Genomic DNA, 24,279 nt, shown 5'->3' on the forward strand with positions numbered 1-24,279 from the left:
GTCAAGGATCTGTCAAATTAGAAATTTGACTGATTAGGGATAATTACATGGAGATTTAGTGCCAAAGAAAGATCCTCTTGTGCACCAATGCAGTGGCAGGCTATAGAAAGTCTTATTGGGTGAATTCTCTACCCAAACTTCCAAGTTCTCAGGAATATTCTGAAAAAATCAGAAATAATAACCAAAATAGAAAGGGAATATTCTGTACTACCTCTTCAAAATCTAGACTAACATGAATATAAGTAGCCTTGCACATTAAATGTGCCTCTGAAAATTACTTTCTCTAGACTCAATAGACCTTATAGACGAGCTTTGGAACTTGACTTATATATGAACTTCAAAACTAAAGTTGGACTTAGGAAATGACGGATTTTGACTAGATAACAATAATGACATCTAGATACCAGAACTTAACAACTATTATTGCAATTAACAGGGCAAACAGTGGATGGGCTTCAGTACTACCAGATGCTTCACTGTTTCAGCACTGCAACAGCTATGCTTGCCATTTCTTTTCCAAAGCTTTTGGTTTGAAATTTTTATGGGTTGGATACCCATGGTTTGCCCAACTTAAGCATTACACATAGATTTAGAGAACAAAACATAGTTAAATATTGGAGCATGTAGCAAAGGTAATCAAAGCTGTTCTATTTCTATGATGGAAGCCTTTTGGCATGCTATGATTCAGGTGAATACATGCTTGAGAATAAGTGAGTGGTTTGTCTAATTCAATAAATTGCCTATCTTAGTTTGTGGTTCTGCTTGTTCTTTGCTTTAGAGTTAAAATACCAACTTCCCATGAAGGTGTTTAATGGGCTTTTCTAAAGTTCATTGGCACTTTCGAATCGCAAATTAATTCTTGAACCCTAGCCTTCTAAATAGTACGCCTTTCCTAGTATTGGGATCGTAAAATAGTTTTTTGTTTTTTGCTTTCCTAACAATATTTAATTAGGGACGGTGACTGTCATTAACCTAACGCCTTTGGAAAGGAATCTTAATTTTGAAGCTCTAGTTTTTAAAAAACAATAGATTTTATACAGCTTCCAAATCTTTATATTGCCATTTGCTGGACCTTGTTTTGCTGCTGCCTTTTTTTTACTGTTCTTAACTTTTGGATATTTTTGGGAGGGGGTGGTGGGGGTTGGGGAGGAAGGCGGGTGAACAAATGACTTTCCTTTTTTTTTTTTGCCCTCTATTTTGGATGCAGAAAACTATTTATATGGGCTTTTTGGATCTGAGAAACAAGAACATACCACCAAGAGTCGGTAAAAAGGGAAAAGGAGAGTATTAGAAACCTGGAGAGGCTGCGTTGACAAGTGCCACATGAGTTGCCTGTGGGTTCATGTGGAATATGGATAGATTTTTAGGTTCTAGTAGATCAGCAGGTGGAGAGGATAGTGGTGATATAAGTTCTCCCAAGGAGTTCTGCCCAGGCATGGCGTTAGCAGGAAACTTCATGAGGAGTTTTCATAAAAAACCGGTATGGTATGGCCATATGGGCTGCAGGATTGGGGCAGATCAGTGCATCCAAAGTCGAGAGAGGCCTATTCTCCATGTTCTGCAGTGTGCACATAGCAGCACATGGGATCTCCATAAGGTGGCAGGCGTTCACAGAATCGTGGGTGGTCCAAGAGGGGTGGTCTATTCATGCTTGTGCTGTGGATTCAGCAGCTAGTTGGTTCAAGATGAGTTGTAAAGATGATGACTGCAGCTACAGTTGTCAATGCTTAGTTGACCAGCTGCTGTGCCCATCTAAATCAGAAGTAACACAGAAAGAAAGAGAGGATAGACAGAACAGAAAGCAAGGAGAGCAAGAATGAGGGCAAAGGGTTAGAGGAGAGGGTAGGACTAAACTCCGGCTTCGATACTGTTTGATGTTGTACAGCCAAAGCAGACAGGAAATGGAAACTGTAAGAAAACTCACTTCTATTCAACTCAATCCAAAACTCACTTCTAACCTAATTAACCTGATGCACTATACTAATTCATAAAAGAAACTTAAATTGAGAAAATTACTAACAAAACACTCAATACCTTATTAAATAAAAAAAACCCATAGGAATCATCGTTCAACAATAAACCCTTGCATGAAAGGGCTGACTGAAAAAAGTGCTGAAAGTTGTAACTCAAGTAATGTTTGGTTTGACTAAAAATAAGCCCTGATTATGAGTATTCATAAAATAAAGTCATGTTGGATGCTCATTATATATGAATCTATATTATTATCATATGAGTAATATTATTATATTTGAACATATAATACATATATACATAATGAAATAACATAAGATTATTAATTTATGTTAATAATATTATTAATTAAATTCATTGTTATTCTTTTCTAATTAACAATAATATGTAATTAAATTAATGTTCATTAGTTTTATAATATTTTTTACAATTCATCATTATTTTCAAAATAATAAAATAATATCCAGCACTTTCTCAATGTCCAAACAGCCCCTTGACTTCTTCTGGGGAAGGAATGGGGGCCAAATTGTTTAGCTTTTCCCCAAAAGTTCCCAAATGGATGGAGTTGTCTTCCATCCAGCCTACTTTTGTGACAACCAAAAAGATACCCAGAACTCATCTGTGTCCCCAAGTGATATGACCTAGCCCCAGATGACCTCCAGCACTACTAATCCATATCCCTCCAATTCAAGTCTAATTCAACCACCAACCTTCTTCCTTCCATTCGTCAAATATTTCTTCTCCAGAATTCGAGATCTCCCAATTTGAGAGCTAATTCATGGAAGGAGAGAGCAGGAAGATCTACTGGTTGGAGCCACTACACACTGCCGTGCACCATCAAGATCTAATGGGGACAACCAATGGCATTGGATAACAGAGAAGGCTATACTACCCAGAGAAACCCACAAGGAAGCCCAACAAAAAAAAAAAAAATTCTTATCCAAAATCAGATATACAGTGAAGCATGATCTCAAAAAAAAATTGAGCCTTCCTTCTCCAATCCGGCCAGATAATCCCATATAGCTGCCAAAACTGTGCACCGCCATATACATTTGCCTTTCCTTGTCTCCCAAAGCTGTCAAGATCAATCAACAAGAAATCCTCCAAATAATGAAGACAAATTCAACAGTCTCTGAACAGGCCAAAAAGCTTGTTCCATAGGCACTAAACACAGAGCGAATGGAAGGACATGTTTATGTTTATATAAGAGTAAAAAGATTTACAAGACAAATCATCAGGATTATCCAAACACTAGACTCCAATATCCCCAGAATGAGAATACCAAAAAGAATCCAACAAAATAGGAGATACAAAAGATCCTTGGTCTCCCTAACGTTAAGATCACTATGAAATTGGGTATACCAAGGAAACACAATGCCTTGAATAATGAGAAAAAAAGAAATAAGTTTATCAGGATGCAAAGTAAGATGAAATATAGAAAGATAACTACAATTTTGTGTTCTACTGATTAAATTAGGACATTTCCAGTCTTTTAATTAATTATAAGTGATTAGAATGACTATGATTATTCTTATGCCACAAAACTAAGCATCAGTTGGCAGCATAAGAGCAATATGTGAGTGTGCGTGTATAAACATGCTTCCCAACTATAAATTACTCTATAGCCAAAATTACCCTAGCTGGTCAAAGTAACTATAGCACAATTTTCAAGGTTATAATGGAATTTTTACCTGATTGGCTGCATATGACCTTTTTGGAGCATTGTCAGAGTGCTCCAATCCAAGATACTGCTCCCAGGCACCATAAACATCTCTTCTCTAAAATGTTAAAAGGTAGAAATAAATGAGCGGGCATGTATATGTGCTTGAGAGAGAGAGAGAGAGAGAGAGAGAGAGAGAGACCTGAAAACGACTGGACACAACATCAGAGTCCTGGAGGTACTCAGGACGGCCAAGTGACAAAAATGCAAACTTCCACTGAAAATAAAATGAGAAAATGTAAAATTTGAGAAAATATAATTAATGAATAACAGTGACCAATATACATTTAATATAGACAAGCTGGGCAGCAAAAGACACAATGTGCAACATGATGACTGAGAACCTGTTTAGTAAGTAGAACAGTATGAACTAAGGCACAAAATATAAAATACCTTTGAGAACTCTTCATCTGGAACTTGTAGTCTTTTCTGTATGCGCCCTTTAACCTCAGCCAATGTCTCACCCTCATGGATGACCAAGAAAAATGGTTCCCCAAAATTCTGAACCTGCTGTTAAAACATAAAATATTGGATCCAAATATCCATCTTAGTGTACTGGTAAACAAGACACGTTAACATCATTACCTGACCAGCTACAAAAATATGTGAACAGCGCACAGTTTTAAAAAAAAAAATCCATATATATACTTACCACCTGGTTCTGAGCAGTGTCTTTCATAAAATGGTAAACATGAATCAATCGATCACGAGGACCAAGGCTTTTCTCCTCTTCTGGAATCTACAGTGACAAATAGGAAAAGTTTAAACTTTTAAAAGGTTCTAAAAGGGAATGACATAATATATCTCCAACCAGAACATCAAGAGGTTTTTGCAACACCATCAGCTCAGAAGAGTCACCAGAATAAATAAATAAATAAAAATAACAAAACAAAAAACGTAAAAAAAGGTAGGCTGACCAGCTAATATACTAATATCTGCCAGAATCATGAGTTTTTAATGTCAAAATTATACAAGAAGACAAAATCTTATGGAGGAAGCAAAATTTGGAAAAAAGTATTAACACTAACTAATTAGCTCTTAAATGGCATCGCCTAAAATTCCCCCACAGCCCAAAAGATTCCTCAGGCAGTCAAGGGATCAATAATCAAAGCCTTCTGCATCTAGCTCAATCTTACAGATTTCTTGAGCAAAATTTGAAGAAAACACAATTAGTGCACTATTACAAAGAACAAAATGTGCTGGTCAATAAAGTTCTAGATTCAGGTTCACCATCAGCCTAATGCAACAATTCAAAATCAGCAATTCAAACAGGTGATCAGGTCAAGATTTTCAAAACAATTACTTGCTTTTTAAAATTTCGAATATCAACACAAGGCAACTTTTAGAATATATAAGAAAATGAGGCACAAAACTCAACCCATCTCTTAAGCACCAAGGACAACTCAATGCTTCACTGAAGAGCTGCTTGGCAGAAAAATAGCACTTACCTCCTCTGCACGTAATGTCCAGTATTGATCGTTAATATTCTCAATCTTCTCATTGATTGGGAAAATCTGCAAATGCATGCCATACAATCAGAGAAAAAAAAAAAAAAAGGAAGCAAAATCACAAAAGCCAAAGTCTCAAATCATCTGATTAAATTAGCAGCCTCGTATCTTGATGCCTAGAACCAAAGATGCCGTGAATATTATAACATGCATTTTTGCTTCAGTGTTCAGAATCTTCAGATTAAGAATATCACTAGATTCCTAAAACACAAAAACATTCTTGTTTGTAACAATTAGGGATATTACTATAGGAATATGAATACACATTACACACCCTTTGAAACGGGCATCCAGATTCCCAAGAAACTGGTTGTTGGAACCTACATGCCCATAGGAATCCAAATTCCTGGAATAGCAGAAGGATACCCTGATCCAAACACCATAGTCAACAGGCTTAATGACTTCCACTAGTTAGAAAGATGTGCAGCGTCATATCACCATTGTTTCTAGTTGAGCATTACTAAATATACCAAGCAAATAGTGAAATACCAAGAAAGTTTCTTCCAATCAAATGAAAAATCACTCTCTGCAGTATGTGGATCATGATAAAAATTAAAGTCATCGATTCATGTGTCAGGACAGGGAATGAATGAATGTAAATATAAAAAAATAATTAAACAAGCCCAATCTATAATAAATGAACAAATTTATTCAGATATGAAAGAAAGAAGATACAACATAGAGGATAAGCCATCATCCAATCAAACAAAGTCAGAAAGGAAAGGTAAAAGAGAAAAAAAAGAAAAAAAAAAAAAGAAAAAGAAAGAAAGGATCACCAATGCCAAAAGGTTAACACATCAAAGTTGTCAATCCCTCTAAAAAAGCAAGAGGCAGAACACCAAAGCAATTCAGGAAAGACCAGCTGATACCAAACCAAACTAGCAAGAGTAATATAACCTTGAAATTCTAGCATGATGCCCTAACAAGATACACCATATAATTGCAAAAAACGCATAACTCCAAAGAATCTAGCTCTCCTTCTTCCCAAAACCTCAATCTGAGGAAAAAAATCCTCTCCCAAGAAGATGGAGAAGCCCCATGCTCCCCCCAAAACACCAAACAAGCTGCTCGAATATTCCACAAGAAGGGACAATGACAGATGGATTTTCTCACATTGCTTTTTTCTTTTTAGTCCAATTTAAAACTTAAACATTAAAATTTGTAGTTACATTTTCATTTCTGGTCTAGGAAAACCAACAAATTTTTCTTGTTTTATTTTTGTAATGTTTAGAATGATATTATATCTGTACCATAGCATCTGTTTTATTATAACTATTAATATTATTTTGGTTAAGATTAGGATCTCCAAAATAGCGTGTGTTATTTTTTTAAGGTCCATACGATAAATTAAAAAAAAAAAATCTTAAATCATGGACAATTAATGTGAATTGGTTATCAGGTTTTATTTTTGTTGGATTTTTTAGTTACCAAAATCGTGGCTCAAAAATGTGGTCTTACTATCCAGCATCCTGAGTTTGAGTCCAAATTGAGAAAATTGAACCAAACCACGCGCCACATATTTGGCTTGGTCAATTTGGTTATTCTGAGGTCCTGCCTCAAGCAACTAGAACAATTTCTCAGACATCCCTTTAAAACCAACCAAAACAAATCAACACATACTGATGTATGTGTAGCAAGATCAACCCGTGGCCCAATAAAACTTGGTAAAAAATCCAAAAGAGACAAAACATGATATTATTGTTAGATTGTCATTTTACCTAAAAGCTTAAGATGTTAGATTGTGAGCCAACAACGTACATCAAGCTTTGACACTCCCCCTCACATGCAGCCCAATTGCACATGGAGAGATAAGCAAACAATAAATGACACCCATTATAGGGAAAAAGATGAATTTTAACCACAACACAATAAACACAGGCAACAAGAATACAACCCAGGACCTCTAGGCAATCATAACTCTAATACCACGTTACATTATCACTTTATCTAAAATATAAAGCTGTTAAGTTGTGGGCCAACAATGTATATCAAACTTCAACATATGTAAAATACAGTGTATTAGTATTAGGTGTAAAAAGGTGTTACGATATAAGAGGGTGAAGTAGCTTTGATCAACAAGGACCTTAAAATTTCTGGAATGTAATTTACCTAGAGGGAAATTTCAAGCGCCTAAAAAATCAGTCCCTCCTGAGCAGTTGAAAGCATCTAGAAAAGGAGTAGCTTCATTGTTGAAACCAGTTAACCATAAACATAAGTCATGGTGGAGAGTTTTGACCCCATCTCCCCTTCAAAGGCAACAATCCAGAGATGTTTGCCACTTTCAAGAGGAGCATGGTCAAAGAATTCGAAATGACGGATATTGGCCAAATGGCTCATTTCCTTGGCATAGAAGTCGTGCAAAGTGAGAAAGGAATCTTCATCTCCCAAAGCCACTATGCAAAAGAAGTACTGAAGAAGTTTGGGATGGACAAATGCAACCCTATGACAACTCCGGTTGAAACGGGATTGGAGTTGAGAAAGAATGAGCAAGGAGATGTTGACCCCACGTACTTCAAGAGTTTGGTTGGAAGCTTGAGGTATTTGACGTGCACCAGACCAGACATACTCAATGCAGTTGGACTTGTCAGCAGGTACATGGAGACTCCTGACCAGTCCCACCTGAATGCAGCGAAAAGGATACTCCGATATGTCAAGGGTACCATCACCGATGGTATGTTCTATTCATCAAGAGATGATTGCAAACTTATCAGCTATTCAGATAGCGATTGGGGAAGAGATCTTGATGAAAGAAAAAGTACGACGGGATTCACATTTTTCATGGGAGATACAACGTTTACATGGTCTTCTTCAAAGAAGCAACCCATCTTACGTTGTCATCATGTGAAGCTGAGTATGTTGGTGCCAGTTCAGCTGTTTTTCATGATATATGGATTAGGAATGTACTGAAGTATCTGGAATTTCTTCAAGATAACCCCACAGAAGTCTACATCGACAACCGATCAGCGATTGCACTTGCGAAAAATCTAATTTACCATGAAAGAAGCAAACATATTGATACTCGGTATCATTTTATCAAGGAGCATGTGAAGGATAAAGAAATGGAGTTGATATCTTGCAGAACATATGATCAGATTGCTGACATTTTCACGAAACCACTCAAGCATGATATTCTTGCAAGACTGAAGACAATGCTCGGAATGACAAAGAGTCAAGTTTAAGGAGGGATGTTGAAATAGTAAACTTGATTGGAGATGACCGGTAGCCACCGCTGTTGATTTCTCTGGAATCGGTAGGCAACCTACTCCACCTACCAGCCCACCTCCGTTGAAGATTTGCTCCCACATTTGTTGATTATTTTGGTTTAGTATCTGCTATAAATAGAATTGTGTGTGTGCAATGTAATGTGCTGTGTTAATAGAGTAATAGCCAGTAAGCGAGTGTTTTGATTCTTCTGTAATTCAGTTTTGAAATAAATTGAATGTATTTGTTGTTTGGTATTGATTCTCACAGAGTTTCAGTTACAACCAGTAACTGAGTGTCCCTCTCCACCCATCAATGTGTACTAGAGAGATCTTGGACTTATAAGGTAAGTTTGGACTCTAACTAAGTAATTTGTCTTCTATAGGACAAACTTACGAGGTCAATGGGTCAAACGGATAATAACTTATCACATTTGGACCGAGAACCATTATTTGCGTTGCATGTCATTACCAAATTTAAAATAGGAATGGAGATGGACTTGCCTGGTAACTCCAAGGCCAACATTGTGAGGGAAGATGGTGGCCCTGTAGACATTGTTATGCCCATGCACCGCATCTATCCCATACATGTAGGGTATTCCCAGTCTCGTCCCCAACGCCCCCCTCTGCAACTCATTCACCATCTTCACCCACGGCTCCGGCACGCTCCCCCCAGCACTCAACAAACTCCCTGAATGCACATACATACATACATAGTTGTTAACACTTGCGTTTGAAAACCAATTTGGGACTCTACTAATTTGATTAATTTCAAATTTTACCGATGAAGTAGTTTTTCATGATATCGGCGGTGACGTTAACCCGATCGATTTGGACCATCTGGCCGATCTTCTTCGGCAAAGTCATTCTGCCCATGAGATCCTTGATGCGTTCGTCGATGGGTTGCTTCGGGTCCTTGTATTTCATGTATTTTCCTTCAGCTGCCACTGCCGTTTTGGAAGAATAGTCTCCGTAGCTACTTAACAATATCAGAATTGTTCCCATCCCCATCAATGATTTCCCCATTTTGTCGTGTTCAATCTTGTAGATTTAACGAAAATAAAATTCGAATGGTTCAATGCCGCCGGCCGAATTTGAAATCTGCGATTGAAGGGGCAGCGATTAATTTATAGGGCAAACTTAGTTAAAACTTCAGATCAGAACACGAATTGAGATCGATCAAACGCGGCGGTCATGACTTAATGTTAATTGCATGTTCATCTTTAAAGAATCAAATATATACAATTGTTTCAAGAAAATCCAAAGGTGTGGTATCTGGAGAGAAACTCCAAAAGTGTGATTGATAAGATAAACACAGATTCTACCAGGAAAAAAACTAATGGAGAGTTTTGACCCCATCTTGCTCACTGGCTATTACTCTCTTAACACACCACATTACATTGCGCACAAACACTTCTATTTATAGCAAATACTAAACCAAAATAATCAACAAATGTGGGAGCAAATCTTCAATAGAGGTGGGCTGGTAGGTGGAGTAGGTTGCCTACCGATTCCAGAGAAATCAACAGCGGTGGGCTGCCGGCCATCTCCAGTCAAGTTTACTATTTCAACATCTCCCCTTAAACTTGACTCTTCGTCATTCCGAGCATTGTCTTCAGTCTTGCAAGAATATCATGCTTGAGTGGTTTCGTGAAAATGTCAGCAATCTGATCATATGTTCTACAAGATATCAACTCCACTTCTTTATCCTTCACATGCCCCCTGATAAAATGATACTGAGTATCAATATGTTTGTTTCTTTCATGGTAAACTGGATTTTTCGCAAGTGCAATCGTTGATCGGTTGTCGATGTAGACTTTTGTGGGGTTATCTTGAAGAAATCTCAGATACTTCGGTACATTCCTAATCCATATACCATGACAAACAGCTGAATTGACAGCAACATACTCAGCTTCACATGATGACAACATTACGATGGGTTGCTTCTTCGAAGACCATGTAAACGCTGTATCTCCCATGAAAAATGTGAATCCCTTCGTGCTTTTTCTTTTATCAAGATCACTTCCTCAATCGCTATCTGAATAGCCGATAAGTTTGCAATCACCTCTTGATGAATAGAACATACCCTTGACATATCGGAGTATCCTTTTCACTGTATTCAGGTGGGACTGGTCAGGAGTCTCCATGTACCTGCTGACAAGTCCAACTCCATAGAGTATGTCTGGTCTGGTGCACGTCAAATACCTCAAGCTTCCAACCAAACTCTTAAAGTACGTGGGGTCAACATCTCCTTGCTCATTCTTTCTCAACTCCAATCCCGTTTCAACCGAAGTTGTCACAGGGTTGCATTTGTCCATCCCAAATTTCTTCAGTACTTCTTTTGCATAGTGGCTCTGGGAGATGAAGATTCCCTTCTCGCTTTGCACGACTTCTATGCCAAGGAAATGAGCCATCTAACCAATATCCGTCACTTCGAATTCTTTGACCATGCTCCTCTTGAAAGAGGAAAACATGTATGGATTGTTGCCGATTGCATCTTCTCACGTTTGCAGCACCAGTACCTCACGCTAGCAACCGCGCCGGTCGTCTTCTCCGCTGCAGCAACCTGCTGCTGTTCCGGCTGTGTATTATTAGCATATTGGTATTTTTTGGTTGTGCTCATTTTGGTTGGTTCTTTGGAGTTTTGTTCAGAATATTTGGTGAGGCATTTCCATCTTGCTACATTTGTTTATATACTTTTGTGTATTTGTAAGGCTTATGCCTCTTGTATCCACTTTGTACAACATTTTGGTGATAGTGGATTTAGACAGCCGTGCCCGTGGATGTACCTCAACATTTGAGGGAACCACGCTAAATTTTGTGTCTCATTTTATTTTATTATTTGCATTACAAAATTAATTTACTTGTGGGAATTAGTTCATATATAATATTTTTCCCAACAACAATGTCCTCTAGCAATAAAGTGCAAGGAAAGGGAGAAAAAGGCAATGGGACTCTCTTTTCTAAGACACAGAAGAGGCAAAAAGATGGGTGGACAACCATCAATGAGGATGGAATATTATGGGGGGAAATGCATTGAGAAATTCATTTCCTCCATCCTCTTCACATTCTTCCCAAAATGTACAAATGAAACTTCCAATTGATGTGGTTTCAAGCTTTTACAATATCAAAATTGTAAACATTATATTCTCCACTTTGCAATCTATAAAAAACTCATTAGTGGCGAACACTGCACCATACACAGCATCTTGCAAATGAAAGATCACCATAGGCAACATTGTCTTCTACTGTATGCCTACTTAGGATTTCAAAAATGAACATCTACCAACAACCCCCCCACCAGGGGAACCCCAAAAAACAAAAGCCCCACAAAGCCATATATATGTGCACACCTGTGCACCTGGCTTCCCAAGGGGCAGCCTCTTGAAAATTGACTCATCAATATTCAAGCCACTTCCACACTTAAAAACAAAAAACAAAAAACAAAAAAACAAAAAACAAAAGATACCTCACTCTGACCAAAAGAGATGAACTCTAACCTCCAATAGGAGATGAGAACATGAGAGGCAAACCATCCTCAATGGGCCTAAAATTTAGTAATGTCCTACAATCTTCCTTTCTTTGGAATAAGGAAAACAAATGTGTGACTAAGCATAAAAACAATCTTTCCGTTAGCATAAAACACCTTCACAATGTCATACCATACGCACCCATGCCTTCACAATTCAAGTAACGAAAAGCCTTCACTATCTTCCTCTCCTCAAACTCTGAAGTGGTCAGAGCTCCAGAATTTTCAGCTCAAGGAATAATAATAATAATAATAAAATAATGAAATATTATTTTTGTGAAAATAAAGAACATCAATCCTAGGTGTGCTCTTGAAGATATTATAGGTGTGACCTACAAATCTTTTTGGCTTCTCAATCTCTGCCTTGTAAATTTGTTGTATTGCATCCATAAAAAGTATTAACAAAAATCTATCTGCCAAGGTGCATTTGCTGAGTTTTTTGGTCATAAAGTCCCCACATTTTGTTCCTAGGTTGCACCAACTTGGTGCATTATTGTTCCCAAGCTCTTGAAGAATCTAGGTTTATAAAATTAAATTCGTAAATGTGAACTCTGATTGGAAATTTAACTGCCTTGATCATTGAGCTTTAAAAATTAAAATGGCTGCAAACTCAATAGCGAACAATTTTTTAGGGGGAACAATTACAGAAGAGGCAAACTCATTTGCTAGGCTGCAACACTGACAAATCATGCCTTTTTTATATGTTAGCAAAAAATTCCATGCAATGTAAATCGGATACCCAATGCGACAGTTTTAATATCAGCATTCTAAACACAAATAAATTCCTAAACAAAACCTCAATTCCCCAGCCATTTCGAACATTCCAGAATAAGAAAAAAAATTCTTTTTTTAAAAATAAAAATGACAATATATGCTAACTATTTCTATTCCCAATTTCAAAACAATTATTTTTAAAATTTATCTTGAAATTTAGAGTCATTAATGGCTAGTCAGCCTAGTGACTAGTCAGCTTTACGTTCCTGGTAGTGAAATTACAAAAATACAAAATATGTGGCTATGCATGGGAGTTAATTTGGAAGTAAACAGGGAAGATTAACCATAATGACAATATACTTATCAATTACTATAAATTTAGAAAACAATCTTGCGAGAAAAAAATCACAATCTTCAAAAATGTTCAATTAATTGTAAAATCGAAGAATTCCATCAAGAAAACTGAGTCATATCAGTCAAAAAAACCATACTAATAAAATGAGAGAGAGAGAGAGAGAGATGGGAAAATATCAATTCATTTCAATAACTACAGGCACACATTTGGGGTGAATTGTATTTTTCATTTAAATTAATTTCAGGAAGGCAAATTACAAAATCACAGCTTACCTTGTAGATTTTGTGGTAAAAAACTTCCAGCAATCTGAGCTCTGCATTGGGATTGGACAACTCAACCTGTATAACAGTAAAAATCAATTCATATGCAGAGGAAAAGTATTTAGACTTGGAATACAAACTAAAAAACAATTCAAGATTCTCATATATTCAGCATTCCCTTGAGGCCACATTTCTTGTAACATGCAGAAAATGTCTACTAATATTAAACCATGATAAGTAGCAATCTCACTTTTGTCTTAAGGTCATTAATCACATCTCCCACGGTGCTTTGTTTTGCCAATCTAATAGTGTGAATTACTACCTGCAGACAATTAAATCCAGATTCCATAAGAGGCACAAAGACTTTGTGCAGTACTTCCAAAAAATAAAGAAAACAAAATTAGAAGTAACATAAGACTGGTACAATCTGCCCTTACTTCATCCTTGGTAGCATGATGAAAAGCTACTTTCAAAGTTTTTAGGCCTTGCAGTTCTGGCAGAGGGATGTCCAATACTTCATAATACAAAATATCGGAAGTCTATCAGAAGAAAAAGTAAAAACAATTATTTCAGACATCATAACATATTAAGTGAAGCATAATATTAAGCCACAGGAAAGGTCACATCCAAGTAAAGAACCTGATTGTAGTGGACCAGCATATCGGACAAATGCTCCACTCCTCTGTACTTAATGGGCTGGGGTTTAGGTTGCTGGGAGTAACAGTTATGGGATGTAAGCCTGATTTTGGAGGGATCATCCAAGCCAAGATGGCGAGCTACTCTTTCTACCACATCATCATAATTGAAAAGCTTTGACCTATAAATATAAAAAGTAATGACTGAGTAAACCATGTCAATGCCCCATAACTCTTAAAATATTATACTAGTAGTTTTTTCAAGCAAGAACTTACAACTCAAGGCAGAATTCATCTTCCTTAGGTTTCTCCAGAGATCGGAAGCGAACAACCTGCAAACCAACAGTTTTTTTTTTTGGGGGGGGGGGGGGGGGGAATAGAACAGAAGCTTGATTGAATTAGAAAGAAGAAAAAGGTGCAGTAAAGGAGAAGAAGATGTCCTCACACATGAAAACAAAGAAAAGAAAAAACATAAATTTAATAAAGCTATTCAATCTCAGTTGACATCTTGAAAACAGCAACCCTTAAAACATCCTGCGCTATAAGCCCAAAGAGAAGCCAAATACCTCACCCTATCCCAAAGCAGCCCCACTGAAAATCTGTTTCCAGAAAGAATTCCAGCATTTCTTTCCAGCTAAATTCCCCATTACAAAGAGCACACTTCCACAACTATTTTTTTTAAATTACATATCGGAAAAGAAGAAATTCAACCCTTTAAAACACCCAGCTGCAAAAACCCACAAGGAGGCCAAATACTGAATCCTGTCCCAAAGCATAGCTGAAGACATCTGCTTTCCTGTAAAAATACAAGCATTGCGCCCCAACCAAATCCCCCACAGAACTGCAAAAATTGCACACCTCCACAATGCCAAAGCATCTTTGCCCATTCCAAAACCTGAAGAAAAGATAGCCAACAAATCCTCCACTGACCCCAGACACACCCTACTCTCTGAATAAACCAAAAATATTATTAAACGCCCTCCAAGAAAAGAAGAAATGAAGGAATAGGTGAGAAGCAGATTCTGAATTTTCAAAACAAAGAGAAACAAATCTGAAGATAAAGCCTTGAAAGGCCTCCTACTCTGCCGCAGATTGTTAGTGTTAACTCTATTAAGAACAACCAACCAAATAAAAACCTTCATATTAGATGGGACTTTAGCCTTCCAAATAGATCTATAAAGTGGGACAAACAGTTTTTTATTGGTTAAATGCTCGAACAAACTAATAACCAACAACCCACAATCCATAATAAAACTATCAAAATTCTTCATACTAGAGGTAGACCTCCCACCCTGCTTTCTTTTTCCCTAGGAAACCTCACCACATTAAAATATCCCCCTAAAACCCGCATAGGATAACAAAAGCCATGAGGCAACTCATCCCAAAAATAAGGCCTAAAATCAGGTCTTGAAAGATCATAGACTGACGAGAACCACCACTAGCCCCTTCTTTTCACATCCAACAAGATGGACAGAAAAAATCCTACAACTTCTTTACATCCTTGCCCTTCCAAAAGTAGTAAAAGAAATAGGCAAGAGCTCCTTGACTTTGGACAAACCCAAACTTGACCAAGAAGTTCAAAACAAGTATTCCATAAATCCCAAGCAAAAGAACAATGCCGGAACAAGTGAGACACATATTGGGAGACAAAGCATTAAAAGACTCCTACTCTGCAGGAGATTGTGGGTGTTAACTCCATTAAGTGCCACAATCGATACAAATGCCTTTATATTTTAGCCAAAAATTTAGCCTCCCATGTCACCCGATCGAAAGGGAAAACCACATCAAACATAATAAGGTGAGAAAATAAAGATTTAAACAATTAATGCCCTGAAGTATCCAAAGACCAAACTCTAACAACACTTGAGATTTGGCAACCCTCTAGAAGAGAAAAGAAGACAGCTCGTCAACCTCTCTAGATTAAAAAATATTCTAAAATAGAGGTCCCAAGAGAAGGGATCCTCTCAAGAATAAGAACAAGGAAATCATATCATTGTAATGAAAAGAAAGATAATACAAATGAACAAAGGAACAGGATAAAGCACTCCCCCAAACCCCAGACCCAAACATCTTCACAAAACCTAATGTGACTAACTCTACCCAATCGAAACTTTGTTAAGGGAAGAAAAAGGATAAAACTATAAAATGAGCCTCAAGGACTCTCTAAAGAACTTCTTAAGCCCATATTAGCATCCCACCCATTATCTTTTATGTTATACGTACTTTTTATTACTTTGTGCCAGAGGAAGTTCTCCAAGGGAAACCATCATAACCATTTAGCCAAAAGAGCGACATTTTTAGACACCACATTACCAAGATCCAATGCTCCCTCCTTCAACCTACACACCACTTCCCAATTAACCAAATGGTATCTCCTCTTGCATGCATCAGACCAAAGAAAACCCCTCATAACCCTCTTAAGCTTTTGAGCTACCCCTTCTGGATTCCCAAAAAAGAGAGAAAATAAATGAATGGTAGGAAAGCTAGCTTGTATAAGAGTAATTCTACCACCTAAAGAAAACAAAGTAGCTCCTTTCTGACCATCCGATTGCTTAGCTACCTTGGTCACCATCGGATTACAAAAAAAAAGGCAAAGAAACAAGGCTTACCTCCCAAAGGGACTTTAAAGTTCAGAGGCCACTCTAAAATACCACACACACAACAAAGGAGGTCAGCTCCAAAATCTCCAAACACCTCTATAATCCACTTTTTTAACACCTCTTCAATCCCCTTTAGCTTCTCCATAATCCAAAAACCTTTGCACCCAACACATCACGACTAGTCTAAATCACCTTAATTAAATTGCAAAAATCATGATCCAAATATTCTCAAAATGAAAAGTAGGGCCCCATCTAACCTTTCTAAACTCCAACCAAAGATGAAAATGATCTGAAACAGAACTAGTAAGCCTAGTATCACTTAAGTGAGATAAAGAAACTGATCCTCCCACTCATAAGTAAAAAGAAAGCAATCTGACTGACTAGCTACACTGTCCCCCACCCCCCCTCCCCTCTCCCTACTGACCAAGTAAACAAAGCATTCTGCATCAGAATATCCCCCCAAATCAACAATGGGCGGTCTGCTAAGCAGGCCATAACCAGACTGAAGTAAATGATTTGGGCCTGTTCAATGAGAAGAATAATCTTCAGGGTAATCCTCAGCTGGGCCAACTTAATGGGCAGGCCCAAAAACCTATCCCTAGTAACCAAAATATCCCGGTTGATTGTCAGCTTCCCATTTTGAATGAATCCGCAACTCATTCTTCAAAATCTCATGTGGTTAGACTTCATCAAAAGAAGCCAGATTATATTGCTGGTGGCATTGCTCAGCTTCAAATCAGTTATTGGTGGCCCAAGAGGGGAGAAGCAGCTGCTCCAGAAAAAGAAGAAGGAAACAGAAATAGAAAGGTTAGATTCTGAAAATTCCATAAGTATTCTTGAGGGAAATTTTTTTCTTGTAGAGGACCGTTATTTTGGCGGACCATCAGAGATGAAAAGGCGGGAGTTTGCTCTTAATCATAATTCTTGTCAGGATGAAATTCAGGGTATTATTGCTGCTTTGGAGGGAGTACGTCTCATAAGGAAGTAAATTCACAAGATTTGAGGGGTCTAACAGTTTATGCTCACTGTAAGGAAGTGCAAGTGTGTGTCAAGATGCAGAAACATTTTGAAGAAAGTTGAGATTCTTCTGGTGAAAAAAAAATCTTACGAGAAATTCCAAAGGTGTTTTAAGCATGGTGGAGGGCTGGCAGTTCACAAGGATAAAATCATAAAAAGAGGTAGAGGGATGTCTCAGGCGATGATAGTGTAGGCAGTAGTGATTTTGAATGCGACAAGGTTTTACTTTTGGGTTAGAATTCAGGATCAGCAAGGCTATTCTCACAACTTCTATTCTGATAGTCTTGAGGATTTAACTTATGTGCCAATCACAGTAGTCAAAGGCGCAAAGAAAATTGAGGCACAAAGGGTACCGGAGCCTACGCAAGGCGCAAGGTGAAGGCACACATGGCATGAAAGAGAAGCGCACATTTGTTAAAATTGTCTGTAAATACCCTAGACAATGGGCTCTTGATTGTAAGCACATTAGACTACTATTTGAATTTTAAATATCAAAATATTTAATACTAGAACAAAAAAAGGAATACACAAATTTTCAATAATATGCGATGTTCATGCCATAAGTTGCACAAAATAGAAGTAGAAATAAGCAGCTGGAAACCAAAAAAAAAAAAAAGCACAACAGCAACAGTGCAGCTCTAACTGAGATGCCAGATATTCCATATAATAGAAGCAGAAAAAGAAACGCTTCCAGGGAAAAAAAAAAAAAAAAAAAAAGCTCAGTTCCCAAATAAAACAGCAACAAAAAAAAAAGACATAGAAGAAGGGGCTCAGAACAGCAGAGCATTCCAGAAGAAGACTGAGGAGCTGCAGAGCAGAAAATAGATATTTGAGGAAAAAGGCGCAGAAATTCCGATAAAAAATTGGCAGAAAATATAAAAGAAAAATAAAAATAAAAAATGGGGTTTGTAGCTCTGACTGAGAGCATCACAGCAGACCAGAAGAATAAGAAGAAAGAAGAAAGAAGTCTGAGAGCAGCTGCGCAGATGTCAGGAAAAAATGGCAGAAATTCCATAAAAACAAACAAAAAAATAAAGAAAAGGAAAAAACAGATCGCTTTAGATTAAAAGAGAAGGGAAAAAAATATATATAACATACGCGTGTGAGGCACACCTCAGTGCGCCTCACTGCACCACTTAAAATTACCTTGCCTCAACCCCTTTGAGCCGCAAACCTCATCGCGTCAGTTCGCCTTGCGCCTTGATCCTAGGCGAGCCTCAGGAATACCTTTGACTACTATGTGTGCCACGGCACCCCATGGAAGTATTGGAGGGGATTAGAATTTTTCAAGATGATGATTCAGTTAAAGAGGACAAGGTTAGTGACCAATAATACTGCCCAACCCAGTCCAAGAGATTTCTTGGAAGGACCTCCACACTCGATTTGTGTTGAATAATTTGGGCCTTCAATTGTCTGATTGTGGAGGAAATGAAGTTCAACTTGATGATCGTAAATCTAAGGTGAAGAAGGGTTGGAGGGAATTAGCTAATTTGAATTGTTTGGGGAATTACAATGAGGAGGGCTTAAAGGGGGTTTTCATGGTTAATTTAGTTATTTATTTATTTTTTTCCTTATTTTTTCTTAACTTCATTTGTTTTTCGCTTTTGCTTTTCTGTTTTCTTCTTGAGGATTTCAGATCCTCACCATAGTTGTTAGAATGTTACGATTCACGATTCGATTCATACAATTCATATCAATTCCACACCAAATCAATTCGAATGTTACTAGTGAATCTAAAATAAACTGAATCACTGCTGAATCCATCAATTCACCTCATGAATCTAGCAAATCGATCTGAATCTATCGATTCACACGATTCTAGACCTATCATATCCTGACAAGTCCAACTAGTTAAAAACCCCATTTTTTAATTGCTTTTTTTTTTAAAAAAAAAAACATGATTAGCTTCCATTCCTTGTCTACATCAGTTTTTGAACTAAAAGGAAAATAAGAGAAAATAGAACTTTAAGTCTTATATTGCTTTCACAAAACCATTCTTCACTCTAGGAGTATAGTGCTTTGCCATTGAGAAGAAGGGGCAGAACACACATCAGTTATGGTGTTACTCACAATTCGTTATGTTGCTAAGATTCAAAAGTTGTTCTTCTTAGTTGTTCAATTATTATCATTTTAAAAGTAAATTATTTTTTTTTTATTTTTAATTTCAAGAAATAATATGCATGAAATTTTTTTTTAATTGTTGATAAATACCAAAAGTTCAGTTTTTTTATTATTTTTTTCTTGATTCCTTCTCTTAAACAGCATAATGTTCATTTTATAATTAATATTTCTTGACTCATTCCCTTTTTATTTGTTCAGGGAAAGAATACATATGAAATGTGATTTTTTTAATGTCAAAATGTAAATGTATTGTACTATTTTGCTTGTTGTTTATATATCAACATATGCATGTCATGTGGAATTGGTTTTGGAAATTTGTACTGAATCTTAATATTCAATTTGATTGTCAATCATGCTTCCCAAAACTGGAATTCCGATTCACAATTTGAATCTCGATTTGACAACAAAGATCCTTGCAATGATTGTATATTCACTCTCTCTTAATGTATCTTTTTTTATATATAAATATTTTTAAAAATAGAGAGAGAGAGAGAGAGAGAGAGAGAGAGAACTCTCAAACCACTCCCTAATGAAACTATCAAAAAACTGCACGCTAGATGAAAAACTCACTCTGCCTTTTTTTCCAACACAAATCAAACTACATTAAAAACACCCCCAATCCCCATCTAGGACTACATAGTCCAAACACAGCCCCCTATGAACCAGCAATTAATTATTAAAAATGAACAATTACAGTGAGGGTGAAGATTATTAGAGGAGAATTTTCGCAAATAACATTCAGTCATGTTTGTAATCATAATAATAGCAAACCTTCTTTATCCCCTATTTCCCTGATTTGTAGGTTCACAGTGATAGCTTCATTTTGAAAACCAATTTGTTAGTTCCTTTCTAGCCGAAGGCTGTTGGGTTCAACTGAATGGAATGGTAAAGGGGATGGAATTGGAATTAATCTGGCTTCTTATTTCAAGTAGATGGTGGTCATATGTTCAGAAGGAATGGCCATTCCATTCAAGTGTCAGGTTCAACAATTTAAATGTTGAACGGACCCATAGAACAAATTAAGATAAATTTTCTAGAATTGGCTCTCACTCTTTCCAAAAGACACCTAGCACATATTCCTACATCATAGCATGTTTTTGAATTAATTATATATCTTCAAAATATTAATAGATCCACATTCTAGAGCAGTTTTTTTTTTTTTAATACTTATTTTTGGGACATCTGAGCATGAATTTATAACTGCACCACATGCCACAGTGGCATACAGCTAAAAGGAAAGTATCAATACATAATGTGGGAAAACGTGTTTAATGACTTGAATTCTATAGCTATTTTAGGAAATTTTGTAACAGCCTGTATTCCTAGAATTAGGCTGATTTGGTTAGTTTCCTATTCTAACTCCGCCTATGATGCACTTAATGTCCTAATTTTTTCACACACAGCTGGTCCCAAGCCAGGGTTAAGGAGGAGGGTTGCATTAGGTAGCTGACAACCAGCGTAAAATTTGTCAAATCACTATAATATGAATCCTTACCGAACATTTGCTGGGGCGTCCCTTACGAGCAACGCGTTGCACTTGAACCACCCGGGTGTAGCGAAAAGTGGGCAAGGGTGGGCTAGGTCGTCGCCCGGAAGCGATGCGCCGTGTCGGCACAGGGGTACGGTGTCAAATATGCGAGGGTTCCGACATCATTCTGGACGTGGGCAGGTAAAGACGTTAGTTTAGGAAACTAGGATTAGATTAGCAACTTGGAATATAGGGACACTTACGGGTAAAAATATGAAAATTGTTGATACAATGATTAGAAGAAGAATTAATATAATTTACCTTCAAGAAACTAAGTGGGTGGGGGAGAAAGCTAGAGAAATCGATAAATCAGGATTTAAACTTTGGTACACTGGAAAAGAAAAACATAAAAATGGAGTAGGCATTATTGTAGACAAAAACTTAAAAGATAGCGTTGTGGATGTAACTAGAGTAAGGGATAGAATTATAAAAATCAAGATGGTATTAGGACAAGAGATAATAAATATCATTAGGGCCTATGCTCCTCAAGTTGGCTTAACAGAAAATCTTAAGAGACATTTTTAAGAAGATATGGATAGTATTATACAAGGCATAACAGGGACTGAGAAAATAATTATAGGAGGAGATCTGAATAGACACATTGGAAGAGATAATAAAAATTATGAGAGAACACATAAAGGATATGGATATGGAGACAAAAATGAGTCAGGGGAGATGATCTTAGACTTTGCTATGTCATATGATTTTAGTATAATGAATACTTGCTTTAAGAAGAGAGAAGAACACTTAATAACCTTTAAAAGTGGACAAAATAGAAGTCAAATAGATTTTTTTTTAACTAGGAGGGTAGATCGTTTATCATGCAAGGATTCTAAAGTTATTTCAGGTGAAAGCCTAACCACACAATATAGAGTCTTAGTGTTAGATATATGTATTAAAAAATGGAAGAAAAAGGATAAAATAAACCAATGTAAGAGAACTAGATGGTGGAACCTAAAAGGAGAAAATATAATAAAAATTTAAAGATAAAATGATCAAAGATGGGGATTGGACCTTAGAGGATGGGATAGATACAAATACTCTTTGGAATAGATTAGCTAACTCTATTAAAAAGATAGCAAAAGAGATTTTAGGTGATTCAAGGGGAAGATTCTCGAATAGCAAAGAAAGTTGGTGGTGGGATAAGGATGTACAAAAAATCATAAAAACAAAAAGAATTTGGTATAAAACGTGGCACAAATGTAGAAATAGAGATAACTTTGAAAAATATAAGGAGGCAAGAAAAGATGCAAAAAGGGCCGTTAGTGAAGCTAAATATAGATCATTTAATAGTTTGTATGATAGTTTAGGTACAAAAGAAGGGGAAAGAGATATATTTAAACTTGCTAAAGCTAGAGAAAGGAAGAACAAGGACTTAGGAAATGTATAATGTATAAAAAGTGAGGATGATATTGTCTTGGTTAAGGACGAAGATATTAAAGAAAGATGGTGAAGTTACTTTAGTAAGTTGTTTAACGAAAACCAAATAGAAGACTTAAACTTAGAATTGTCAAATGAGGAAAAGACTAAAAATATAAGATTTATTCGCAAAATTAGAGTTAACGAAGTTAAGTTTGCACTAAAAAAGATGAAAAAATGGGAAAGCTATGGGACCAGATAACATCCCAATTGAAGTTTGGAAATGCTTGGGTGATAACGGAATTATATGGTTAACTAATTTATTTAATACAATTGTAAAAACTAAGAAAATGCCAGATGAATGGAGGAAAGATACTTTAATACCTATATACAAAAATAAAGGAGATATTCAAAATTGTAATAACTATTGTGGAATTAAAATAACTTGAGAGGAGATAGTAAGGATTTAATATCCTTGAATCTATCAAAAGAAATGGTCCATGATCGCATAAATTGGCGGAAAAGGATTCATATAGCCGACCCCACTTAGTAGGACTAAGGCTTGGTTTTGTTGTTGTTGTTGGTTAGTTTCCTATTCTATTAGAATATCCCATAAATCATGGGATCTGATGTCAATTTCCTATTCTGTTAGAATATCCCATAAATCATGGGATCCAAGGTCTTAAATTTTGATTTCAACTCAAATTTCGAAACTCCAAAAGTACGGAAATTTCGACGGGAATTTCAATTTCGATGTCAATTTCGATTTCGATTTGAAAAAATAATGGAAATTTGTAATAAAGCATGAAATTCTTTGTGAAACTTTAGAAATGGTTAACAAACATAATAATATAAGTTTTAGGGACTAACATTTTACAAATTAAATACATCTATGTTTTGTATGAGGTGGAAAAGTTGTAAAATAGTATGTGTATCAAACATATTTGTAAGATGATGTACATTAAATATATTTAGTTAATACAAATGAAATTCATAAATCATTTAAATATTATTTATTGTACAAATAATGATAATATAGACATCAATGGTTAAATAAAATGTTACTGTAAGTTTATTTTTTCATATAATTTCAAAAGCACTAGTAATAATCTTTTGTTTCGATAAAATAAATAAAATAAAATAAGATAGAAATTCCACTTCACTCCTAAATTTCTTATTTGAATTCTAACAAAATTTCATCGTATAGTTAAAATTTTGACAAGTTTCGCTAAAATTTCAAGATTTCGATAATTTTAGGATGATTCATTGAGATTTCTACAGAAATTATGCAAGACGGAAATTGACTACCATTTCGATTTCGAGGGTGACGAAAATCAGAAATTTCGACGAAAATTTCGACAATTTCGTGGAAATTTAAGACCATGATGGGATCTGATATAACCTAGTTAATTTTTCCTTTTCTGCCGCAATGGTTGATGTATATAGCTAACGTTTTATGTATTATTCGTAAGAATGAAAAAATTCTTCCACGAAATGTTTCTCAGTTTGTGTCATGGCATCAGAGCCTAAAGCTCTTTTCTGGGATTAAAAACCTCTTCACACAGGCCTTCATTGCCGAGACCATACTGCTGCTCCTTTGTACCCTGTTTTTTAGTTAAAAAACAGAGTATTTTTGCCCTTTTTCTGTTCAGCCTTCATTGCTGAAATTTTTTAGAGCAGTTTCCGTTCTTATTTCTACTGTTGCAAGCCTTCATTGCTGGTGGTTTCCGTTTCGAGTGATCGGCCTTAATCACCAAGAGAT

General features: G+C 36.3%; 1 protein-coding gene across 4 annotated transcripts in view; it reads right to left on the reverse strand.

The window, feature by feature from the left end:
- The window catches only part of LOC131166304 (ubiquitin C-terminal hydrolase 12-like), a 95,082-nt gene that overhangs the window by 1,962 nt on the left and 68,841 nt on the right, over positions 1-24,279 (reverse strand). For all 4 annotated transcript variants that reach the window (XM_058124736.1, XM_058124735.1, XM_058124738.1 and 1 more), the window contains exons 22-31: positions 14,169-14,224; positions 13,897-14,074; positions 13,695-13,796; positions 13,508-13,579; positions 13,270-13,335; positions 5,140-5,205; positions 4,344-4,430; positions 4,085-4,201; positions 3,834-3,908; positions 3,663-3,749 (exon numbers count right to left, since the gene is read on the reverse strand). In XM_058124736.1, the coding sequence (XP_057980719.1) occupies positions 3,663-3,749; positions 3,834-3,908; positions 4,085-4,201; positions 4,344-4,430; positions 5,140-5,205; positions 13,270-13,335; positions 13,508-13,579; positions 13,695-13,796; positions 13,897-14,074; positions 14,169-14,224 (906 nt within the window). The remainder of the gene's footprint in view (positions 1-3,662; positions 3,750-3,833; positions 3,909-4,084; positions 4,202-4,343; positions 4,431-5,139; positions 5,206-13,269; positions 13,336-13,507; positions 13,580-13,694; positions 13,797-13,896; positions 14,075-14,168; positions 14,225-24,279) is intronic.

The sequence above is a fragment of the Malania oleifera genome, chromosome 10 (genome assembly GCF_029873635.1).
Source record: "Malania oleifera isolate guangnan ecotype guangnan chromosome 10, ASM2987363v1, whole genome shotgun sequence".
NCBI classification, from domain to species: domain Eukaryota; kingdom Viridiplantae; phylum Streptophyta; class Magnoliopsida; order Santalales; family Ximeniaceae; genus Malania; species Malania oleifera.